Raw genomic sequence first — 23,774 nt, 5'->3', positions numbered from 1 at the left:
GTCTCACTCTGTTGCTCAGGCTGGAATGCAGTGGTACAACCCTGGCTCACTACAACCTCCACTTCGCAGGTTTAAGCAATTCTTGTGTCTCAGCCTCCCAAGTAGCTGGGACTACAGGCATGCGCCAACATACTGAACTAAGCTTTTTATTATCATTATTTTTAGTACAGATGGGGTTTTTCCATGTTGGCCAGTCTGGTTTCAAACTCCTGGCCACAAGTGACCCACCTGCCTGGGCCTCCCAAAGTGCTGGGACTATAGGCATGAGCCACTGCACCCAGCCAAGCAAATAAATATTATGACTGTATTCATGATAGACAAAATTAGATAGTGCAGAAGAAAAAAACAGTGAAACTGATAACATAGCAATATAAAGTATCCAAAATGAAATACAAAAATTAAAATAAAAGCAGTATTGGGGACAACTTCAAGCAGCATACTCTATGTATAATTGGAGTCCTAGCTCCTAACCTAAAAGAAAGACTAAGAGAAAGACAAGGAGATTGAAAACCTATTTAAAGAAATAGTGTCATGAATTTTTCCACATTTGATGAAAACCATACATCCACAGGTCCAAAACCTCAATATAAACACACACAGGCACATGAAGGCACATCATAATCAAATTACTCAAACCATAATAAAGACAAAATCATAAAATGGGTAGAGGGAACATATTGTATAGTAAAAGACAGTGGTATGAATAGCAGAAGATTTTTCAAAAATACAACCTTGGAAAACCAGCATCTTGAATGAACCAAAGGACCATTAAGAATGTACCAGAGCACAAACCACATACAAAATTTTCTTTTCTCCTACTTAACACAAGCCAGTGAACACCCTGGAGAGTCAAGCAAGCTATCTTCCCAGCACCCTGTGGTGGTCCCCAGGTTTATGATACCCTCCTTGCTCAACTTTCTGGAGAGTCCAGGCTGGTCTCAGAAGAAGCAGAGCAGCTTCTGTCATTTGCCTGGATACACTTCACTGTGCTGCTTATACCAAGAGCTATAATTGCTAAGAATCAGATTTTGTGTAAAGCAATAAGTCCAGATGATTTCTTTGAATCATAGTGACTTTTAAAAATTGTCTGTTTGATTTCTTTCCTTCTTGTCCCATGAGTTCAAGATGTTGTGGGATTTTGGCAGCAACCAGATAGCTTCAGGGAATCCAGTTTGTCTGACCTGTGTGGGTAGATGCTCAATTCCTTCGTCAGTTATCATGTGCAAAATAATTCTTCTTCCTCCTAAGAGTAAATTGTGCATATATTGCCAAGGCAATTTATGGTGCATTGACAATGTCCTTCCAGCCTGGCACAATTTTTGGTGCATAGTGGGTTCTCAGTCAACAATTGTGGAATAATGCATGATTTAGCTTGTAAACTGTTTTATGGAAACAGGTTCAGTTGTTGCTACCCTTAATACCTTGTCAAATCATGAAATTCCAATTTTTTCAGTACAGACATTGAAGAAATTGATTTCCCAAGCCAGAATATCTGAGAGGAAAACCTTGTGTATTCAGAAGAAGAAAAGTGTTACATACACTTCCTCTCTTCTGTAAAGTGGACCCAAGAATAATACCTGTCCTTGAGTCATTTAAGGAATTAAATGAGATGAAACACATAAAGTCATTCAACGTCATTCACAGAATACATACCCAATAAATATTTAGGCTTAATTATTAGATCTACTTTCCACCAACTTAATTGCTGATTTACAGACATCCCCAACCCAGCTGGTCCGTCCACCCATCTTACCTGGAGTTCATCTAAGATGAATCTGGTGTCTTTCACACCTCCACATCTGTAGGGGTTTTTTGTCTTCTCCTGTCTACATTTTATTTTACCTACTGAAATGCCTTTGACTTCTTTTTCCTAACCAATTTTTTTAACAGTAAAAACTGAGGTGTCATTATATCCTTTCCCAAGGCAAAGGTGACGCACTTACAATGCATAGCTTGTCTGCTTCCTTTATCAGAGATTGCTGGGAACTTTGCTCACTACCTAACATTTCTCATACAAAACTTGGCATTATTATTTTTTGTCATTAAAAGGTCTAGGAAAAAACAGAGAACCCCAGGCAGAGTCCTCTGGAGTACAGGGATTTACCCCGAAACGCTGCATTCAACCTACTGCTTCATTTGATATTGCACATTAAAATAAAACTAAAGGACATTACAAAAGGAAATAATCCACTCAAAAGCCATGTCATGTCTGTGTACACATATTTTGCATTCTTGTAATCATAGTGTATATACAATTTTACACCCTGCTTTCCAGTTTAAAATTATTTTGAAGACTTTTTGTTGTCATTTAAATGCTCCTCTGAAAACTCTTGTATATAGAGCTCTTTATTCTTCGGGCACGTGTTTCTTCACTACTGTCTTCTAGTTCTCCTCCACACATCCCCAACAATGCCTAATCAATATTCTTATTTCTCTTCTTCCACAGTCCTTCAAACATGGTAGGCTCTCAATGCTAGTCTCTGTGTCTTCTGTCTTTACTTGTATTCTGCTTGAGTGATTTCTTCCACACCTGTAAGTTCAGCTGAATGATGCTAAATGTGTGTCTCCAGACCCCATCTGCCTTCTGAATCTCAGCCTCATTTATGTCATCGCTCACTGAACATCCTTTCTGAATCACCCCTTCTATACCTAAAGCTTGATAGGCCTAAAAAAGAACTCACTGCCTTTTCCCCATGCTTTATCTTTTTTCTTACTTAATGGATTAATACAAAGTGGAAATCTTAGTGCTATCTCTGACTCCTCTCTATTTCTTACCTCCCCATAAAACTAGACAATGTTATCCAATTTTTATATCTTGCTAAGTTTATTGGGTAGATCTGTCAAGACCTTGTCTTTAAGTTTCAGCTTTTCTCCATTAATCCTGATACTTCGTATATTCTTCCCTACCACAATTTATTTCTTAGGCACTGACCTAATGAATCCATTACAAGTATGAAACTCATCTGTGGTTCCTTATGGACTGCAGAATAAAGTACAGGTTTCCATGCAAGAGGATTTTTTACAGCGTGGTTTTGCCCCTTAACTCTGTCCTGCTACACCTATGAGCCCCTTATACCCAGGATCCATTTAGGGGAGAGTTTAGGAGCTGTGGGCCTTCTAAGTTCCCAGAGTAATATGACACAAAAATTGCTTGTTTTTTGACAGAGACTAAGTAATTGCATTGAGCCCAGTTTCCTCCCAAGTTACAGGAGACACAATTTATGGGTCCAGACCCAGCAAAAGAGAAATGTTTTCCCAAAGCTTTTACAAAGTCCTAATACTTCTGTAGCTTCCTATTGTTCTCCCATTTCCTGGTCCCACCCTGACTCTTCACTCAAGGTATAAAACGCATAGAGGAGATTCCTCTGATGTTGTCCAGGGGCCTCATTCTGTCTGATGTCCCATGGTTTATATCACCTCCAAAAGATTCACCTTTATACTTTAAAGTAAATGTTACCTAAACCATGCAAGGCAGTGGGTGATTCCTTTCAACGGAATGGGGGATGGGGGTAAAGAAGGTGAGAGCATACTGCCACAACTGATTGAGGCAACAAAATGAGAAGGACCCATCAACACATTGTGCAAATGTACAATTATATTTGCCTATTATATCTTCAGCAGCCTTGTTAGAGAAAGGAGGAGGGCAACATATTCAAATCTTTTCTTCTGCTTGTGTTACTAGTTCTCTTTATGAGTAGTTGTATGATTCTCTAATAAGACCCAAGGAATTAATCCTCCTGACACCTTGTTCCTTTACACTTTTGCATTCATGCTATTCTGTCTTCCTAGAATGCCCATCCCTTTCCATTTTCTACTGTGTGAAATCCTCTCTGTCCTTCAAGGTCCAGTTCAAACTCATGTCCCCTGTACAACCTTCTTCAGACATGCTTGCAAAATGCAGAACGCTTTGTCCTTCCTCTGTACCCACATTGCATTTGGTCACATTGCTGGCAAAGCACTTTCCACCACGATTATTGCTGGTGTTTTTATGTCTGCTTTACATTTTAGACCACAACTTCCTTTTGGCCTGGGCCATCTTACTCTCCTTTGAATTTCCAGTGCCTGGCACCATGTCTTGATTGTAATAGGCACACAATAAATGCTTATTACATTTTATAAATTAACTGTTGTGACCACATAAGTTTTTGTTCCAAGGACACAATCATTTCAATGCCTTTTTATCCAATAAATGATTTATAATTTGCAAAAAGCCATGCACCACCCCTTGTTGTGATACAGGCAACAATGAAATGGGACCCCTCAGATCTAGTCCTCTTTCTTTGGCCTTTGTCAGACTGGAGGGGCTTAGAGTTTCCCTGAGCTCTGGAGAATAAACTTCTTATTGCCCAGTCACTTCACACACAGCTTCCTACACAGAGGCATCAAAATGAATTACCTAAAAATCTTCCCCAAGATCTTAAAGAACAGCTGAAGAAAGCCTATCATCCCATTTGAGACCAGAAAATAATTGGATTTCTTGGAAAAGGAAAAGACAGAAGTAAAGGAGACACTAGACACTAGGCTCCTAAGGGCAAGGAAATGCCTTTTTCACTCACGAGTCCACCCCATGTACCACAAAGGTATGGAGCCTTTGCCCTCAGAGAGAACGCAATCAGGACACTCTCCACACTTGTCGATGTCAATATTTGTTGAAAGGATGCATAAATTAACCAGTTAGGCTTAGAAATCTATAAATAATCTTCAGTAATTACTTAGACATTTTTGGAAATTCTTACCCACCACCCCTGCCCATACAAAAATTGTCTCTCTATGTAATAGAAAAGACAAGTTGTTACAAACAGCCATGTATAACAAGACGAAAAGGAATTTTAGAAATTATCAAGTCCAATATTTTAACTAGAGTCCCATTTATGTGAGTTGGTTATATCCTGGTGACCTAGATGCCACTTTATAGCCAAGAGATCTTGGACAATTTACTTAAGCTCTATGAACCTCGGTTTCTTAACCTATAAAATAGGAATTATGACTCCCATCTTGACCAGTTACTTTGAATGTTACAAATGAAAATGTATATAGAGATCACAATATTGCCACAAAATGGGGCTTTGATAATGCAAGTTTTATTCTTTTTGTTCCCAATAGTCAGAGTCTGAATCCACCATCCAGAATGATATATTAGGATACTTCTCTAAGGGAAGAAATAGGCTGGGAAGCTTCCCATGAAAGGCTGAAATCTGGTGGGGTAGACTGACACCTAAGGGCTACTCTAATATTCCAGCTCTTGGCTAATTCCAAATTTGCAATTTGCAATTTTTTAATTCCAATACAGGGTGATACTGGTCTATTTAGGGTGCTGTGGAGAAATGAAGCAAGATCCAAAAGTACCTGGAGATATTGAGGAAGGCTTCTCAGAGGAAAGAACACCTAAGCTGACATTTGCCAGAGGAATAAGCCCTAGGCATATGGATGAGAGTCGAGCAACAGGGCCCTGGGACGTGGGAGAAGGGTTTAGAGGGTGAAAGGAAATCGGATATATGATGGCCTTGTGAGCTTTGCTATTGAGAAAGGAGAATATAATTTGAGATCGTGGAGAGCTATGAAAGAACTTCAAGTTAAGATGTGGCACGATCAGATCTGTGCTTTAGAAATACTGGGTAGAGAACGATATAGGTGTGGGGTGGGGACTGGGGCTAACTGCAGGCAGAGCTGCCAGAAAACTATTCTAGAGCTGTCGGTGAGAACTAAGACAGAAACAGTGTGGAGGAAGGCTGGCTGAAGGGGAGGTCTGAAAGAAGAATCAGCCGGGCGCAGTGGCTTATGGCTGTAAACCCAGCACTTTGGGAGGTCGAGGTGGGTGGATCATCTGAGGTCAGGAGTTCAAGACCAGCCTGGCCAACATGGTGAAACCCCATCTCTACTAAAAATAGAAAAATTAGCCAGGTGTGGTGGCACGTGCCTGTAATCCCAGCTACTGGGGAAGCTGAGGTAGGAGAATTGCTTGAACCTGGGAGGAGGAGGTTGCAGTGAGCCGAGCTCATACCACTGCACTCCGGCGTGGGCGGCAGAATGAGGCCCCATCTCAAAAAAAAAAAAAAAAAAAAAAAGTAGAATCTACCAACATAGGATGGCCTGTGTGGGGAAGAAGAAGGCAACGAAGATGAAACCAAAGTTACTGGCTTGGGAATGCTGTGAATAGTAATACCATAAAGTAGGGCTTGGCAGTAGGCAAATGAAGAGTTTGATTGATTTGGGACCTGTTGAATTACAGGAGGCCTTGAGACCTCCAAATGGAAACTCTCTGCAAATGTGTGTAAGACCTACCAGCGTCCATGGCTAGGAGAGGGAACTGCTGCCCCCATTGAATCTGACCACCTGCATTCTCTGTTTCCAGTACTTTGTCTTCACGGGGGTGTTGGCCATGGTGACCTGTGCAGTTTTCCTCCGTCTAAACTCCGTCCTGAAGCTGGCAGTGCTGCTGATCATGATCGCCATCTATGCCCTGCTCACTGAGACCATCTACGCAGGCCTCTTTCTGCGTTACGATAACCTCAACCACAGTGGAGAGTAAGTGCCCCCCCATTGTGAGTCCAAAGTGTGCTCAACTTTCTGCGGGAAGTGGAATCGTTGGGAAAATGATACCCGCCACATTACTGAAACTTAAGGCCTGATTGGATATTGACTTACATCTCAAATCAGGCATTCTGTAGTTTACAAGTCCAAGCAAAAATCCTGACTTTTCAGTGGTATCATTTATGTGAATTACAGATTAATTAATCAAAGTTTGGACTAAATAGTAGCTCAGGTCTCCTCCAAGTCTGATAATTTGTGATTTCTTCAAATTTAGTGGCTCCAATACTTGCAGGATCTATTTATAATTTGGCTGTAGCAATCTTAATAATAGTAGCCACTGTGTATTAAGCCCTCATGCTCTCTCAGGATAGTACAGTTGGTCCTGCATATCCACAGCATTGTGGATTCAAATAACTTCAGATTGAAAATATTAAAAAAAAATTACAAACAAAAATAGTACAGTATAATACCTATTTACATAGCATTTACATTGTATTAGGTTTTATAAGTAATCTAAGGATGATTTAAAGCATAGGGGAGGATATGTAAAGGTCATATGCAAATATTATACCATTTTACATAAGGAACTTCAGCATGCATGGATTTTGGTATCCACAGGGCTGATGCCGAGAGACAAATGTATTACTGTTGAAATATAGAAAAGTCCGAAAAAGAATTATCTTACCCAGACTCCTTAGAGAAAAACAGCCCAAGGCAAGGCTAATGAAAGCCTAAGACAGTGAAAGTGAGGGAAAAGAGAAGTGAGGAAGAAAAGGATGAGAGGCAAATGCAAGTTACCACTACATTTTGCTGGCAACATGGGCTGTGAAGAGATTCAGCTGGTGCCTTGGAAAATCCACTCACAGAGCCATTTGAAATGTATCTGGGCAGGCTCTAAGGTGGGAAAAAGTGTCTCAGGACAGAGAAAATATGTCTGCTGGCTCCTTCCCTCTCTCTCCCATTGGCAAGAGTTCCCTTTTTGCATGCACCTTCTGGTGACATCACTTGGCCGCTTTCACAGCCACTGGGGTAAACAGACCCCACACAAGAAGTGATGGAAGCAGCCAGTCCAGGCTGATTGGTCTCTGGTATTAGAAGCACACAGGACTAGCTGAGGCCAGAATAAGTGGCCAACAGTCAAAATAATAAGGTCAAGATAATCCAAGAAGGCTAAGAAAATATGGCCGGAACTGGTAATATGAATGTCCATGAACCAGTCCCTGGAAGTAAACAATGCTAACAATTAGTCATATTTTCTTACGCATTTTTAAAAGGATAATGTGTTTCAGATGTTGAAATTCCTTTCTCTAGTATTACTCTCCTCTGTCTCCTCAAATCCAACTTCTAATATACTTAATATATATCCTTTCCATCCAGGTTATATATATAATATATATACACACATATATACACACACACATATATACACATACATATATATACATATAGCTAGGCCTGTATCTATAAATTATTTATAATATTTATTTTGTTGTGATGTAATATTACCTTTCTAGATCCATCTAGGTTGATATATACGGACTTCATTTTAGTTGTGGTCTGTACATATGAAATAATACAAACATATCAAAATATGTTTATCCTTTGACCTATTAATAGAGACATTTAGGTTGTTACCAGTTTTCCCTATTATAAAAAATGCTTTAATTACCATAATTGATATCTTCTGGGGTGTAGATATAAAAGCACGATTGTTGGATTGTAGGGTATCTGTATTTTCCACTTTTTAAAATGTTGCCAAATTGCTTTTCAATGTGACTGACACAATTTTCCTCTTATAAGCAGTGGTCCTGTTGCTCTCATTCCCACCTATACTGTTAGATTTTTAAAATACTTGTTAGGTTGAGTGTGCATTTTATTGCACTGTTTACATTTGTGCTTCTCTCATTATGCATAAGCTTGTGCATCTTTTGTTTGTTTATTGGCTATTTGGGTTTTATTTTATGTGAATTGCCAGCTCATATCCTTTACTCAGTTTTCTATTGGGTTATTTATCATTTTCTTGTTGAATTTGTAAGAGTTATTTTTGTTTTTAATTAACAAATAATTGTATACATTTATGGTATAAACATGATTTTTTGACCTATGCATATGTGGTAGAATGGCTACATCAAGCTAATTAACATATGTATTACTTCACATGCTTTTTGCATGTGTGGTGACAGCACAGAAGATCTACTGTCTTAGCAATTTTCAAGTATACAATACATTGCTATTAACTATAGTTGCCATGTTTTACAACAGAGCTCTTGAATTTATTTCTCCTATCTAAAATTTTGTATCCTTTGACTAAAATTTCCTCAATTTCATGTCACACACACACCCCTCAAGTCTCTGGTAACCATAATTTTTCTATCTGCTTCTATGAGTTCAAAATTCTTAGACTCCACATATAATTGATAACATGCAATTTTGTCAACAATACTAGGCCTACCAGTAGTGACCCTGTGCTCAATTTGCTCATAGGTAAAGTGAAATATACATCATCTGTCTGTATTAGTCAGCTCAGACGGCCAATAACCAAAATACCACAGGCTAGTATAAATACCAGATCTTTATTTCTCACAGTTCTGGAGGCTGGGAAGTCCCAGACCCAGATTCTAGCCTGGCTTATTTCATTAACATAATGTCATCCAGTTTCATCCATGTGGTAGCAAGTGGCAGGGTTTCCTTCTGTTTTAATGCTAAATAGTATTCCATTGTGTTCATATACCACATTTTCATTATCCATTTATCCACCGAAGAATAGTTTCAGATTGCTCTCTCATGTTCATTGCAGCATTATTCACAATAGCCAGAATATAAGAGTTCTTTATAAACTTTAGATACTAAAGTCTAATTTACATGTGTATCAAGCATTTTATGTGCTTTATTTAATCTTCAGAGTAACATTTTGAAGAACAAAGGCTAAGAGAAGTTAGCAATTACCCAGGTTCACATGGCCAGTAAATAACAGATCTGTATTCAAACTTACACTCTCTTTGGCAAAATCGTCTTTGGCCATTCCTCATTTTCTAATCCGTGTACATAAGTTTTTATTACTGCATTTACCCCACTGTGTTGAAGTAATTAATTTTCATGTCTTTCTCTTCCATTAAAATAGGAAATTTTGAAGACAAGGACCATTACTCGTGTTCATATAGTAAGCACTTAGGGTTATCTGGCAAGGTGTCCAATTAAATATTTGTAGAATGAAATATTAAATGATTCAGTGACTGAAAGAAGCATTAACTCATTTGGAATCATATTACATCATTGATTCACAGTAAGCCAACTATCATTCACAACCCTTAGAATTTTTTCTCATTATTGCCCTTATAATATATGCTCCTCAACCTATAAGCACAATTTCTTTTGGATTTGTGTCATACTTCGCATTTAATGTGTTTTTTTTCTATTTGCCCAGGTAGAAAATGTGTTTTTTTTCTATTTGCCCAAGTAGAAAATGCTTGTTCCAAAGCATTTAGTGTTTTTGTCTTCTCATAGTCTTTATTAGGTATGTATTCCAACTGATCATCAGAAGATACTATTTCCACACTACCTATGCCTTGTTGACTTCTTAAAACATAGGCAAAATACTGGAATGCATTAATGCATCGTAATTCGGGTTAGAATTGAGTTCTGGCACCTGTTTCTACTCATCAGTGGGCATGTTTTTAATTCAGGGAGGCAATAAAATAGACTTAATAAGAGCATCAGTTTTGCTGGTTCTAGCAGCACCTTGTAGGTGATGTGCTGGGAGGGAGTCTCCCTCACAAACCCACCCTCCTTTTAGTCTAAAGTTTGGAAGAGACAATGACAGTGAAGTGGCCACACTGTCTAGGGTAGATACCCAAGATTCATCATCTCATGCCAGGAAAATTTAGGATATGGACACACATGAGGAGTTTAGGAGTGGAGATTTAATAGGCAAAAGAAAGAGAAAGGAAAACAGCTCCCTCTCTATTGAGAGAGAGGAGACTTCTGAGAGGAAAGACTGGTCGGGGCAGATGCATCAGATTTTATAGTCAGATTTGAGGAGATAGTGTCTGATTTACACAGGGTTCACAGATTGATTCAATCAGGTATGATGTCATATCATGTGGGGAAAGCTGACTCCTCCACCCTAACCTTATTATGAAAATGGGCTTGCCAGTTGACTGGCACCATCTTTTCTGCTCCTTACTGTACACGTGGCTGACAAAGAGAAGGGAAGACGGAGCCACCATCTTGAACATGATTGGCACAATGTCAGTACCTATGTCTGCAGCTTGATTTTACAGGCTTTCCTTTGTTAGAAAGGAAAATAATTTGGGGCTGCTTTTCGTTAAAAGGAAAACCTTACTGAGGACTTCCATGCCCTCACTATCTGCCTTACTAATTTCTTCTTAACTCCTATATCATTCCTCCCTTTGGATTGGTAACCCTAACTGCTGTTAGGGGTGTTGGACGACAACGCTTTCTGGCTACTTCCTGCTGAAAAGGGCGTTGTGTGAAGAACAGCAGCTAGGGCTCCTGCTGGGGTCAATCTAAGGGTCCTTGAAAGAAAGGCACGTTCATGCATGGTTCTGTCTGCAGCACCATTTGGAGTTTGATTACTGTCAGCCATTCTGATGGGTTGTAACACTGGTTTACCTCCACCAGACGTTGCTGAAATGTTAATATAGAAGTAACATTCCTTTTAGGATAAGTGGCATTGGATTTGGGTGGCTAGAGTCACTTTAGTGTTAACCTTGGCTAAATCTTTCCTGCAATTATTAATCCTTTCATGACTACCACAGGCCATCTAAGACACACTTAAACTTTCCAACTTGTCCTAAACAAGTATTTTTTAAACAACAAACTATTCTTTTTAGCACAAGTATTACCTTCCTTATAACCCTTTAACAACTTCCACGAACCATCTATGACATGTTTAAATCTTCTGACTTGTCCTAAACATCCTTCTTTTAAACAACCAACTATTGTCTTTAGAACAAGTATTTATCATACAAGATCCTTTCTTACATAAAATCTCTTTCCTTTATAACCTTCTTTGCATAGCCAGGGTGTGACATATTACCAAACCCAACAAGGAGGTCTAGCAGACTCAGTGATAGTAAAATTTTCATGTTTCCTTTCTGTTGGTAACTATTATCCCTGCTATAAGGATAATAATTAAGCAAAGTACTACAGCAATGGAAAATCTCTGATATTCCAGTTAGAAGTTGCTACAGTATATAGTCTCACTGCAAATAGATTGAGTATAGCAATTCCCACAAGTGTGATGTAGTAGATTATTTCCATCTAAAATTTTACTTTCCAAGATATAGAATGTCCTTTTGGGGGTCTATGAAGTTCCTTGGTTTTATTTTTCCAAAAAAAGAAACCTCTGAGTTATGGGCACCCTACTCACTTTCACTACCTGGCAGAATTTGCAGTATAATTGCCCAGAACTAGCATATTGATCTAGATTTTTACATTACCCATCCTTTTTTATTTCTTCCAAGACCAGGAGACCACCACTTGATTCATAGGAATTAGCGGGGTCAGTCTGAAATGTAGGCAAAAAGCTTAAAAACAATAAATGAGACTAAGATTTAGTGACAAATGTTTGATAAGCTTTGGAGCATAATTTCTCTCTCCAGTCCTCATTTTTGGTAAAAACAAATTATGAATGAACTTTAGTCTTATTCTTGGCCTGATTATTTGTATTAAGTGCAGGAAGAATAATTATTTCTGTATAGTCCTTTTGGATTGGCTTTGATGGAACTCTGTTTCACAAGGAATCTCAGATAAGACCTTTTAAAGCCAAGCCCAGTCACAGGTTTGGATCTTCAAATACCTGTGAGTTGGGTGATTCTTTTCTCTTAAGATCCCATGATAAACTTGGAGCTCCTGAACCTGTTAGAAGGTGACATTATTTACTGACCACAGGTTAGGAAACCTGTATGGGGCATGTGTAGACAAGGTATGAGGCAGTTCTCCCCATGGGACTTTTATTGTCTCTGCAAGTCGAGATTGAATTCTTAAAGGGAAGCATACCCTTCCGGTCAAAACCTTGATAAAATAACCAATTTTTCCAATCGTGTCCTGTTGCAAAGGAAGAAAATGGATTCTTACTGACCTTACGCAAATGACTATATTGCCGTAAGTTAAGAGTACTCACAGATATTTTCCAAATTCTAGAGGAACCAGGCAGAGAAAAAGAAACATGCTCCAAATTTTGTTCACAGGAGTATAACTCACACAATTATTAAAGGCCATAAATAGTTCAGAATAAGTTCCCTTGACTCTGAAAAACAAAATAAGGGTCAGCAATGTTCCAAGCAAAAGTCAAAAATGTTGTTTTAGCATTCTGAGTGCAGTCCATTTAGTTAAGTCTTGTTATGCTTGATATTCATGGACATTTCAGTTCTTCATGAATCCCATATGGTTTTTTCTTCATTCCAATGTTACAACATTCAAAACTATTAAAAACCTGCATTTGTGAATACCTGTTAAAGTCGTATAGCTTGATTATAAACCACCTTTTGAGAAGGAACAAAGCAAGACAATAATTGTCTGTGAATGACAACATTTTCAGGGTAGTTACAGTTAAAAACATGACTGACAAAGAAGTTTAGTTATCTCCATAGTTTACAATAACTTTAACTAAAAAATATTTAAGAACTTACTTTTCTTTAAGCCAGTCAATTAGAGCTATTTTTATAGACATTACACACAACACATATATAGTGACACAGACAGAAGATTCAGCACTCATAAGATTTTTCATTTGCCAGTTTCTTAATTTGATTAGTGGATTCAGGGTGGAGCCCTTGGAGGAACAGGGTCACAAAAGCATCCTTTTCTAGGGCATAATATGCAGTCACGGCTGAAGACAGACAGATCCCCAAAATTAAGGGTGCCATTTTGTACTGGATCTTGGATCCCCAAAAGGAGGGAGATTCTGTGGGAGAAGACAGTGCAATGCTCCTACCATGCATTTCATTGCAAGGCAACCCGAAGACAATCGGCTTACTTTGTAATCAGCCCATCCCCCTTTGGAGTCACATCTCTCAGAGGAGAGTGGGAATGTATCCACATCTTTCAGGTGACAAACAGCATGCTTCTCTGATTCAAACGTACAAAGGATTAAGTATTCCTCCATAACTGCTATTAGTCATCCCTTAAAATATATTTCCTACCTAGTTATTACACACCAAAGCTCTCTCATAATATGAAGTAATTTGATACCCCTAAAACTCAAAACTGTCAGATAATACAATGGAAAACAGAACAGAGCTTTTGATTTTGAGAGGGAACTATCTGCTTTTAATTCCTGAGGTTTCATGAAGAAAACAGAGGGATTTTTTTCCCCAAAACAGGGTCTAGGGCACCTCTCTGTTTTTCCCAAGGAGTCCCAGGCTACTAGAAGTTATCTTAGGGTTTCTCTTATGTGCATTAAAAGTAGCAAGACAACAAAATGAAGAAAAATAATCCAGTCAACCGAAAAGAAAAAAATAAAAGTTTTCTTCCAGGAAGACAAGATCGAAGAAGAGAAAAACATAAAGGCCTTTTAAATATACCTGTCACTTGGATATCCGCTTTTAATTAGTCTGAGCGCTCTTTAAGAAAATCTTTTTAAATCCCTTGTTACTTAACTTTAGCTACACCAAGCAGTTAACATTTTCAGCTTTTGAAGTTTATAAAAAGTAACCTCCCAGGTGAAACCAACAAGCCTTAATTAGGTTATGACTTAACCTCAAGTGTATGAGGTATTTTTAAAGGTGTGATAAGCAGCTTTACAAATGTTATTGAAAAATTGTGACTGAGACAGTGAAAGAAATCTAACCCAAACAACTCCATTCTGTTTCCAGCCCCCAAGCTGTCCCTGCCCATCCCTGGGGTAGGCCAAACCAACTTTGGGAGAAGCCTGGTTTACAGTTCACAGTCCAAAACAAAGATGATATCAGCCCCTTCCTAAGATATACTTCCCTCTTGCCTGGGAACCAGACCAAGAAACTAGCCACAAGATTAGAAGCCATGGTTTAGGAGTCACACAGCTAGAGGCTGCAAGATTTTGACCTTCTCTAAACTGCTCTCAAGATAAGTGCTTAAGATATTTTGTAAACCCTGCCCTTGATGGATCAGCACGCCCACCCAGATCAATAAACTGGCTTATCTGAGCTTGTGGCCCCCACTCAGTAGCTGACTTAGTACAGAAAGACAGCCACCATTGTAAAATGGCAGAGACTAAAACAAAGTATTGCCATTTGATTACAGGTCATGTTCCCAAGGACATGAAACAAGATGAGAGCCTGTAGCCAAGTTTGTTACTGATCATTTTGTTGGGCTGGATTGAACAGCAGGCTTACGGGGTCCTGGGTCTGCATCCTAACCTAAGGTACCCTTCCTTTTGACAGAACCCTAAAGACACACAAAGCACACCAGTTTGGCTACAGCTTGAGACCAGCATCGCAAATGCCTTTCTCATTAGTTAAAACTTTATGGAGAATATAAACAATGATTCTTATTATCCTCTTTACCAGCTTTCACAGGGAGAGAGAAGCCAAAAACTTGACTGGTTTAAAAAAAAAAAACAAAAAAACAAAAAAACTTTTACCCTTTTGCCATCATGTTAGGCCCCTGGACGCCCTTCCCCCTAGCTCAACTCTAAGTAAAGCATTTTAAAGTTTGGGGATATTAACTTTTCTTAGTTTGGAGGAATATTATAAAAGAAGAGATAGGAGCTTTTAAACCATGAAGGAAGGAAAAACACCATAGAAAACCTGGGGGTTCCAAAAAGGGTTGTCGAAAGGTACTGATTCTGTTCCTATTGGGAATGGTGTTTTAGGGGAAACATCTTGAAAGGTGTTTCTTTGGATTTCCTAATTTCTCTTTTTCCTTTTGGCCTACCATAGGAGACATACTGCATATCTCTGAAATTCTGTGCTGCCTGCAGAGTTGCCTGTTTTTCAGCTGCCATTAGGGTTTGGCTTACGAGCAGCATAACATCCCTCCATGAGAGGTGAAACATCAAAGTTTTGGGAGGTTTCTATATACATATCAGGGTCATCAGGAAATTAGCCTAAGTCTCCCTTTATTTGCTAAGGGAGACTTCAATGATAAGGGAACTTGAACCCTGTGGCATCACCTCCATTGGGCATTTCCTGTAGGGATAAGAGGGAAGGTGGGGGAGTGGGAAATTTTGGAGATGGTGGAGGTGGAAGAGCTGGTGGCATGGTTGGAGGTGGCCCCAGATACAGTGGACTGTAAGGACTGGGACAACCAATAGCTGCCTCATATAGTTCCCCCAGAAGTTGTTTTTCTAGTCTTGGGGAATCATTCCTCTTGGGTCTGCCTGATATGACTACTAAAAGGGCTGAGTTGATTTTACAATGAATGCAAAGGTCTTGTAAGAAGGCCATGCCCTTGTGCAAAAGAAAATAAGCCACTTTTTCTTCAGAGTCTCCGGGTCAAAGGAGTTCTTATGCTTTAGAATGCACTCCAGAGGGGTGCAAGCTGAAGATTGTCTGTTACCCATTTTGAAAGAGAAGTGAGAAAAAGGTGTCTCTTTAGGCTCCTTCCTTTTGGTATGACCCAGGGTGGAAGGGAATACAGTGGGGGTATCCTCCCTGCTGTTTTCCCTCCATGGCTCCTGGGTCCAGGCACCTTGTTGAATGTGCCACCTGTGGTTGCAGGCATGACCTCAGCCATGGAACCAGAGGAACTAGGTGATTGGGATTTGTCACGCTCACCCATGCAACTCTAGTCCTCTGCCTGTGATTTCCCTTTGACTTCCTAGACTTGTGTGACCTGCCTGGTTCCCCCACCAAAACAAAATGGATCTCAGGAGAGACTATGTGACATTCGCATCTGGGCAACTGTTGCACTTCCCCCCTTTATAGAGGAAGTGTGCTGGTTTGAGCTCTGTATCCTGCCATTATCACCTGCGCTAAAGTGTTCACCCTCCAAGAATGGTTCTGGTTAACTTCCAAACTTAAAACCCCCTTACTAAGTAAATACCATTCTAATTGGAGGCATAATAGGTGCCTTAAAAGAACGTAGGGACCAAATGGCCATTTATCTGCTGATGGGACAGTATCAAGACTAAAATTTGGTTTCAGAAGATATTTTACTCCTAATTGTTGAAGGCAGAATTTTCTCATTCACCAAAGCAGCATAAAGCCTGGTTTTTAGTAGGGGGCACGAAAAGGGAGAACTGGGAAGCTAGGGTGTTTCAGAAAAAGACCAACAATCTGCCTCATGGACAAGATCCCTCTTCCACTAGGTGGCGCTGTTAACCTTGAAATGCCACACGCTTTCCAGACCAAGGGCAGAGAGAGACCTGGAAGTGCCATGTGCCCTCCAGACCAAGGACAGAGAGAGACACTCACTGTGGGTGGGGAGGGACCCTCTGTTCCTCAAAAATCACAACTACACCTTCCCTTGAGCTATATGCCCGGTTACTATGACATTCCCTAATTTTGCCAAACAAGATTACTTCCCTGAACTGTAAAATTTTCCCCACACTGCATACACAGAGAGGATAGGAGACATGGTTGTCTCAGACAGGAAAGGAGGAAATTACAATAGGAAAATTGGAGATCCTGTTGCCAACACCCCATCAGGCAGTTGGAGGCTGGGGTCAGTTCAGAAGACTTTGGATAACCCCAGGGGTTAGCCCCAGTCAGAAATCCTCAGTTGCTCCAGAACCTCTTCCAGCCCCACATGATGGCTAAGTCCTCCATGAAAGGAAGTTGGTTCAAACATGGCCAACATGCCCAGCAATCCGTGGGTGCTGGGGGATTCTCCATGTTCTCCCCAGTAAGCATCATATCTGAGTCTTTAAGAACGGCAGCAACACTAACCATATTTTTAACTGGCTGACAGATGCCTGTTATGGATTTGATTTGATTTAGTTCTAAAATGGAGGCCGATAGCTATGAAATGAAGGGACAGAGTTGGAGTCCACTCCTCTGCTCACCATTTCAATGAATGTTGTACCTTGGTATCCCAGGTGAAGTCCCCAGTATGAAGCAGCTACACTGTCTGGGGTAGATACCTGGGTTTGTTGTCTTGCACCAGGAAAATTTAGGACACAGACACACACAAGGGGTTTAGGAGTGGACGTTTAATAGGCAAAAGAAAGAGAAAGGAAGAGAAAGGAAACTAGCTCTCTCTTTAGTGAGAGAGGGGACTTCCAAGAGGAAAGACTGACCAGCAGCAGATGTGCCAGATTTTATAGCCAGGTTTGAGGAGGTGGTGTCTGATTTACATAGGCTCACAGATTAGTTCGATCAGGTATGATGTTTACATAGAGCATGGGGAAAGCTGGCCGCCCCAACCTAATCTTATGATGCAAATGGCTTTCCAGTTGACCAGCGCCATCTTGTCTGCTCCTTACTGTACATGTGGATGACAAAGAGAAGAGAAGATGGTGCCACCATCTTGAATATGATTGGCACAACTTGCCAGCATCTGTGTCTGCAGCTGGATTTTTCAGTCTGCCCTTGTTAGAAAGGAAAATAATTTGGGGATGCTTTTCATTAAAAGTAAAACCTTAATGAAGACTTCCATACCCTCACTATCTACCTAAAAAATGTCTTCTTAACTCCTATATCGACAGTATTCATATTACTCCTCTGCTTCCAGCAGAACATCAAGAACGTATATTTTAATTCAACAACATGTCTTAAGATCTACTGTGTACCTGTTGTTACAAAGAAGGTGCTTACAAAAGCAACAAATACCACCTCTGCCTTTTGTTTTGGTATCTAGCTGCCTCCCACCCCATCCCACCCCACACACCCACAGCTTCATTCGTGACACTGCTTTTTCCACTCACTGGCATCTAGGGGCTAAACAGCATGTGTAGGGGCTTCTCAGAGGTCTCCAGGTTGCAGATAAGCCATGGTTACCAAAATAATCCTTGCAAGATTGTACCAATAATGTTAGATGTTGAAGGCATTTCAGACATAAAATATACTACCAGATGAGGCTCTCACAAATGAGAATGAGTTAAAATAGATAATACATAGGAAAAAAACTTATCTAAAAGCATTTGGAGGGAATTAAAGAAAATTGGCACTGGCAGAATCTAGAAGCCATGTGGTGGGGAAAAGATTTTTTCCGACCTAAATTGTTTCCGTTTGATCCCCATTTGTTTATTACATTGGAAAGGTTCATTGGTCCACACAGTCCTCATAAATAACCAGAATTGTAAAGACTGATGATAGTAGCCATATATCAATTTTCTCTCATGTGTATACAATACTTAATAGTTCACGTCTCCTTCTAACTTATAATCTCATTTAAACATCTTGATAATCTTTTGATGTGAGTGCCATCTTCCTCTTTTCAAAAGTAGGAAGATTCAGTATTCTTTTAATGATAGGGAAACTATGAACTACTAGTATATGACAAAGCCGGCTCTGGAATGCAGTTCTTTATGTCAACCATGTTCAATGTACTTTTCACTGAACCATTTCCAGTCCTACTGTCACGTCTATACAAGAATATTTAGAAAAGTGAAAATAAGCCTAGGAGGTCTCCAACTTTGTTGCCATGCCCAGTACTGTGGCTGAAAGATCCTGGGGAAGTAGTCCTCCAGGATAACTTCAGTCCATGCAGCTGAGTCTCTTTAGTGTCACAGGATGACCGCCTGCGTGGCCACTATGCTGACGAATCAATAATGAGGCAGAGAGACAGAAAGACCAGGCACAGACCACACCAGAGTAAATCAATCAAGGTCTGCACAATTAAAAAGTAAAAATTAGGTCAGTATGGGCAGGACACAGTGAAGAGGTTAGCCACATTCTTCAAAGACGATTCAAGATTTCCATCCTCAAGTGCCTCATCAGTGACCATACTGTTGCAGAAAACAATGTCTGCATAAAGACACATCAGACTTTTTAGAAGCAGAACTGATCTTCTCTAGGCTCAGCCTTAAAACAGGAACTTTTCCAGGTTTATGATGGAAACTACTTAACTTGGGCCAAGTGCACCTCATCAGTCTCAGTTACACAATACAAAATATGAATACAAATCATAGGGCACAGTACACTTGAACTTGGGCACACTTCCCATCCATCATCTCCAGCCTTTCAAGGCAAATGCTACATTTCCAAATTCAGTGCCACAAAAGTATAATTAAGATAAGTGATGCAGATCTTGCTACCCAATAATGAAAACAGACACCTGCAGTTTGTTGTATAACACATCAGTGTTGTATAACACATCAGTCCTTCCTACAGAGAGGGGTTGGTTCATAGATACAAAATTCAACTAGATAAGAGGAATATATTTAGTGTCCTATAGCATTGCAGGGTGACTATAATTGACAATAATTTACTGTATATTTTTAAATAGCTAGAAGAGAGGATTCTGAATGTTCAAATACAAAAAATGATAAATATTTTAGGTAGTGAATATGCTAATTAACATGCTTTGATCATTACACAGAGTACACATGTATTGAAATATCATTCTGTGCCCTATAAATATGTACAATTATTACATCAATTAAAAATAAAATTTAAAAGAATCAAGAAGGTTTTGGGATGCACAAAAGGATTTTAAACAATGAGAAGTTGGGGTTGTTCAAAAGAACACTGTCTGCTGCAACTAAAGGACTAGATGGGGACAAGAATGGATGCAGAAAGACTATTTGGGAGGCAACTGTAGTGGCCAGCTTCATGCACATGTGGCCTGTGTATTCACATAGGGCTGTGCACTCAGAAGGGCCTGGCTTTGTTTAATGCCCTGCTCTTACCATCTTGAAATTCTCTAAAAAGAAATTTCAAGAAACCCCTGCATTTTCATTTTACAGTGAGTCCACAAATTATTGAACCGGTTCTAGCTATTGCATTAGTCCACATGAAAGAGCAGGGTCGATAGGAGGAATGAACAACCAGGAAATAACCTACGTGTAGGGTCAAAGCCAAATAGCATTTGTCCAACATCACATGACCTTCGTGAATGCATCCATGTATCCATGCAATACACATTACATTCAGGGCTTTTACTAGGCCCTGCAGGTTCATAGATGAATAAGGCATTATTTTTATCCTTTAGGACCTTACGGGCAAGCAATTATAAGTAGGTACATAGAGGAGGGCATTGTAGCTACTGAAAAATATCACTGAGATCTGTATTGATAGCTAGTCTTCACTGTTCGCTAGCTAGTTAAGTTAAATTATTTAACATCTCAGTCTTGGATTTTTTTTTTTCTAGAATGGGGATAATACTATCTTAGTAGGCAGAATGTATAAAGTGGTTATTAGAGTATGGCATAAAATTAGCACTTAACAAGTACAATCATTATTATGACAACAGAATAAAAGATAAATTCAAGCTGAATGGTTTATTATGAGTGTCATAGAAGCAATTCGGAACTAATAATAAACTAAACATTCGGGGTCAAATGTACTATAATGAACATGCTGAATTTGGTGCCTAAGATATGAGTTTTCATCCTGGCTCCGACACAAATGAGCTGTGTGACCTTGGGAAAATGACTACTCCTCCGTGGGCCTCAGTCTCTACCTGTAAAATAAAAGGCTTCAAGAGATATTATATTATGTGTGGTGCACATAATATGGAATAGAATAAATCTGCTAAGTGCACAGTGTAAGGTACTTAATAACTTGAAATCATTTTCATAATTTTTACTAAGTCTGAAGTAGCTTACAAAACAGTATGAGAGCTATGCAATCCTAAATTTGTAAACATACTTTTTTGTATGGGGTAAAAGGAAATGACATTTAGTTAACTCCAAAATGTTAACCATTGTCTTCTCTGGGTGGTAGGCTTAAGGGCAATTTTTATTTTGTTATATGTGCACTTTTGTTAGTTTCCAAACTCACTATAATTAGCATAAATATTTATGTAATGCATAACACTCAAATATTAATTTTTGTGATACATCAGATAAGATGATCTCTAAAGACTGTTATAGCCCTAAAAATTACATTATGCTACATGGGTTTTCACTTAAGAATGTTCCTTTCTATTAGCATAAAGAGATGGTAGTATTAACTCAGTGATTTTATTAATACAAATAAATTAGTTCAACATGTTCTTGGTTTTAAGTCCCTGACAACCAATATCAAGCAAAGCATTATAATACAGTACAGATTTCAGTCATTTGGCTCTCTTTGAAAGTTCTTTAAGGAATCATTGAAACTACAAAAAAAAAAAAAAAAAAAACTTTCTAATTTCAAACCACAGTTCTTTTGGGATGCTCCTCAGCCTGGCTGACTTACTATCATATTCTGCAGTCTCTGCTCAGGCTATTTTTTCCCCATCTGAAATTCACTGAATGACTCAAAGATTGTTCATAATTTTCTTTTACTTTTTCTTCTGAGTTTAGTCATCTTTCTATTTTTGTTCAATCACTGCTTTCAAAATAATTCAAGAGGTATTTGTGTTTTCTCTTAAAAATGTGTTTCAAATGATAAATTTCTGGGCTTAAAAAAAGTCTTCTGTATGGCAAAGCAAAGGATATCCAAAGTGCCAGGCAGAGCAGGGGTTTGGGAAGAAGTCACAGGAGGAGCTGAACGTAGGACGTGCTCATTCAAACTAAGCAATGTAAGCGAGCGACTTCTTAAAGCTCCACCACCGTGAGCAAGATGATGTGCCAGGTGCTTCACAGGGTGGCAAGGGGGAAATGTCGGCCAGATACTGTGCCAAGCACGTTACCGTGATTAACTCATTTAATCCTCACAATTATAGAGGTGAACACTATTAGATGCATTCAACTGAGGCTCAGAGATGTCAAATGACTTTTCCAAGGTCAAACAACTGGTCAGTAGAAAAGCTGATATTGGAACTTGGATCTTCATGAGTCCAAACCTCATGTCTTTCATCTTTTTTCAGGAGTCCCAAAACTTCAGAGGCTAGAGAATCAAGTGACATGAAAGAATAAAAGGATGGAACTGGATTGTGTCTATGTCCTCAAAATAAGCCTGATGGTGACTGTGGGTGGCTGGAAGGATGGAACAAAGGATGGATGGATGGAAGGATGGATGGATGGATGGATGGATGGATGGATGGATGGATGGATGGATTCATGGATTCATGGATTCATGGATTCATGGATTCATGGATTCATGGATAGATGGATGATTCCTCAGCCCTAAAATGCAGGGTGACAGTGTGTGGCTCACAGTCCAGCCCTCTTCACTTTAGCACTCACAGTGGACAGCTCTGTTAGCACTCTCTCCTCCTGAGCCTACATGTGGCTTCAAACATGATATATGACATTTATTTTTTATCCCCATACTAGAGACCTATAAACCAGCAAGCTAAGGAAAATAGATGTCCTGTACCTAGAGAACCCATCCTACCTTTTCCTTGTGAAGTCTTGTCTTTTAGGATTCAGCTCTTCAGCCTTCCCTGAACACCCAGCCTGGGTTGCTTTTTTTCCCATGTATTCCTGTTGCAATAAGGATGTACCCTTTCCATGGAGTGTATCATATTATAAAATTATCTGTGTATTTGATTACTTCTCTTAATATTTCGAGGACAGAGACAACGTGCCTTCTTCATCTCTACATCCCAGAATATTATGCCTGGTACACAGTAGATGGTCAATAATTATGTGCTTCTCTGGGGCTATAGAAGCATAATAATTACTATCATCTATTGTTAGCATCTTTTCTCCAAGGTATTCATAGATTTGACTCTTGTCCCAGCCCACAGAGTTATTTGGTTCTCTTAATCCTCATATGCATAATACCTCCATAAGAATGTACATTTTCACTCCTAAGTCCCTGCCCAATCCTGACGAGTTGAACTGTGCCTGGCCCAGTATACGCTGGGAAGTTTTTTTTAGCATAAAGCTAGACGAAAAGCTGGTCTTGGCAGCTGGTGCTAAGCCCCCATTTCCCTGAGCCCTGGGCTGTTTCTGCTGGTCTCCAGCAAGAACAGAAAATGGAAAACTTGAGATTTCCCTGGTATAACACCTTGCTGCGTACTCTACTTCTCCCTCTAGACACTGCGTCTCGTCTGTGATGGCTCCATTGTTTCCTTAAGCCACACCAGAGTTACTTCTGAGTGAGTTCCAAGTACATCTGTGCTTGTGGTTGGGAAGAGATTAAACAAGGGAGTAGCATGATCTGGTTTTAGTAGTAAAAAGTATTCTGGCAACCATGTACAAAATAAACTGTAGACAGTGATGTTGGGAGGCTGTTGGAGATCATAGTGGCCATGTTCAGGTGGTGAAGGGGGACATGAGAAGAAGCAGATGGACTGGGGATATATTTTGGTGGTAGAGGGTG

General features: G+C 39.5%; 1 protein-coding gene across 4 annotated transcripts in view; it reads left to right on the top strand.

Moving 5' to 3' along the window:
* The window catches only part of ADCY8 (adenylate cyclase 8), a 261,431-nt gene that overhangs the window by 201,829 nt on the left and 35,828 nt on the right, over nucleotides 1–23,774 (top strand). For all 4 annotated transcript variants that reach the window (XM_077942879.1, XM_015145995.3, XM_015145994.3 and 1 more), the window contains one exon: nucleotides 6,353–6,525. In XM_077942879.1, the coding sequence (XP_077799005.1) occupies nucleotides 6,353–6,525 (173 nt within the window). The remainder of the gene's footprint in view (nucleotides 1–6,352; nucleotides 6,526–23,774) is intronic.

The sequence above is a fragment of the Macaca mulatta genome, chromosome 8 (assembly GCF_049350105.2).
Source record: "Macaca mulatta isolate MMU2019108-1 chromosome 8, T2T-MMU8v2.0, whole genome shotgun sequence".
Lineage (NCBI taxonomy): Eukaryota > Metazoa > Chordata > Mammalia > Primates > Cercopithecidae > Macaca > Macaca mulatta.
Note: the sequence above shows the minus strand (reverse complement) of the source record. Positions and strands in the feature narration are given on the sequence as shown.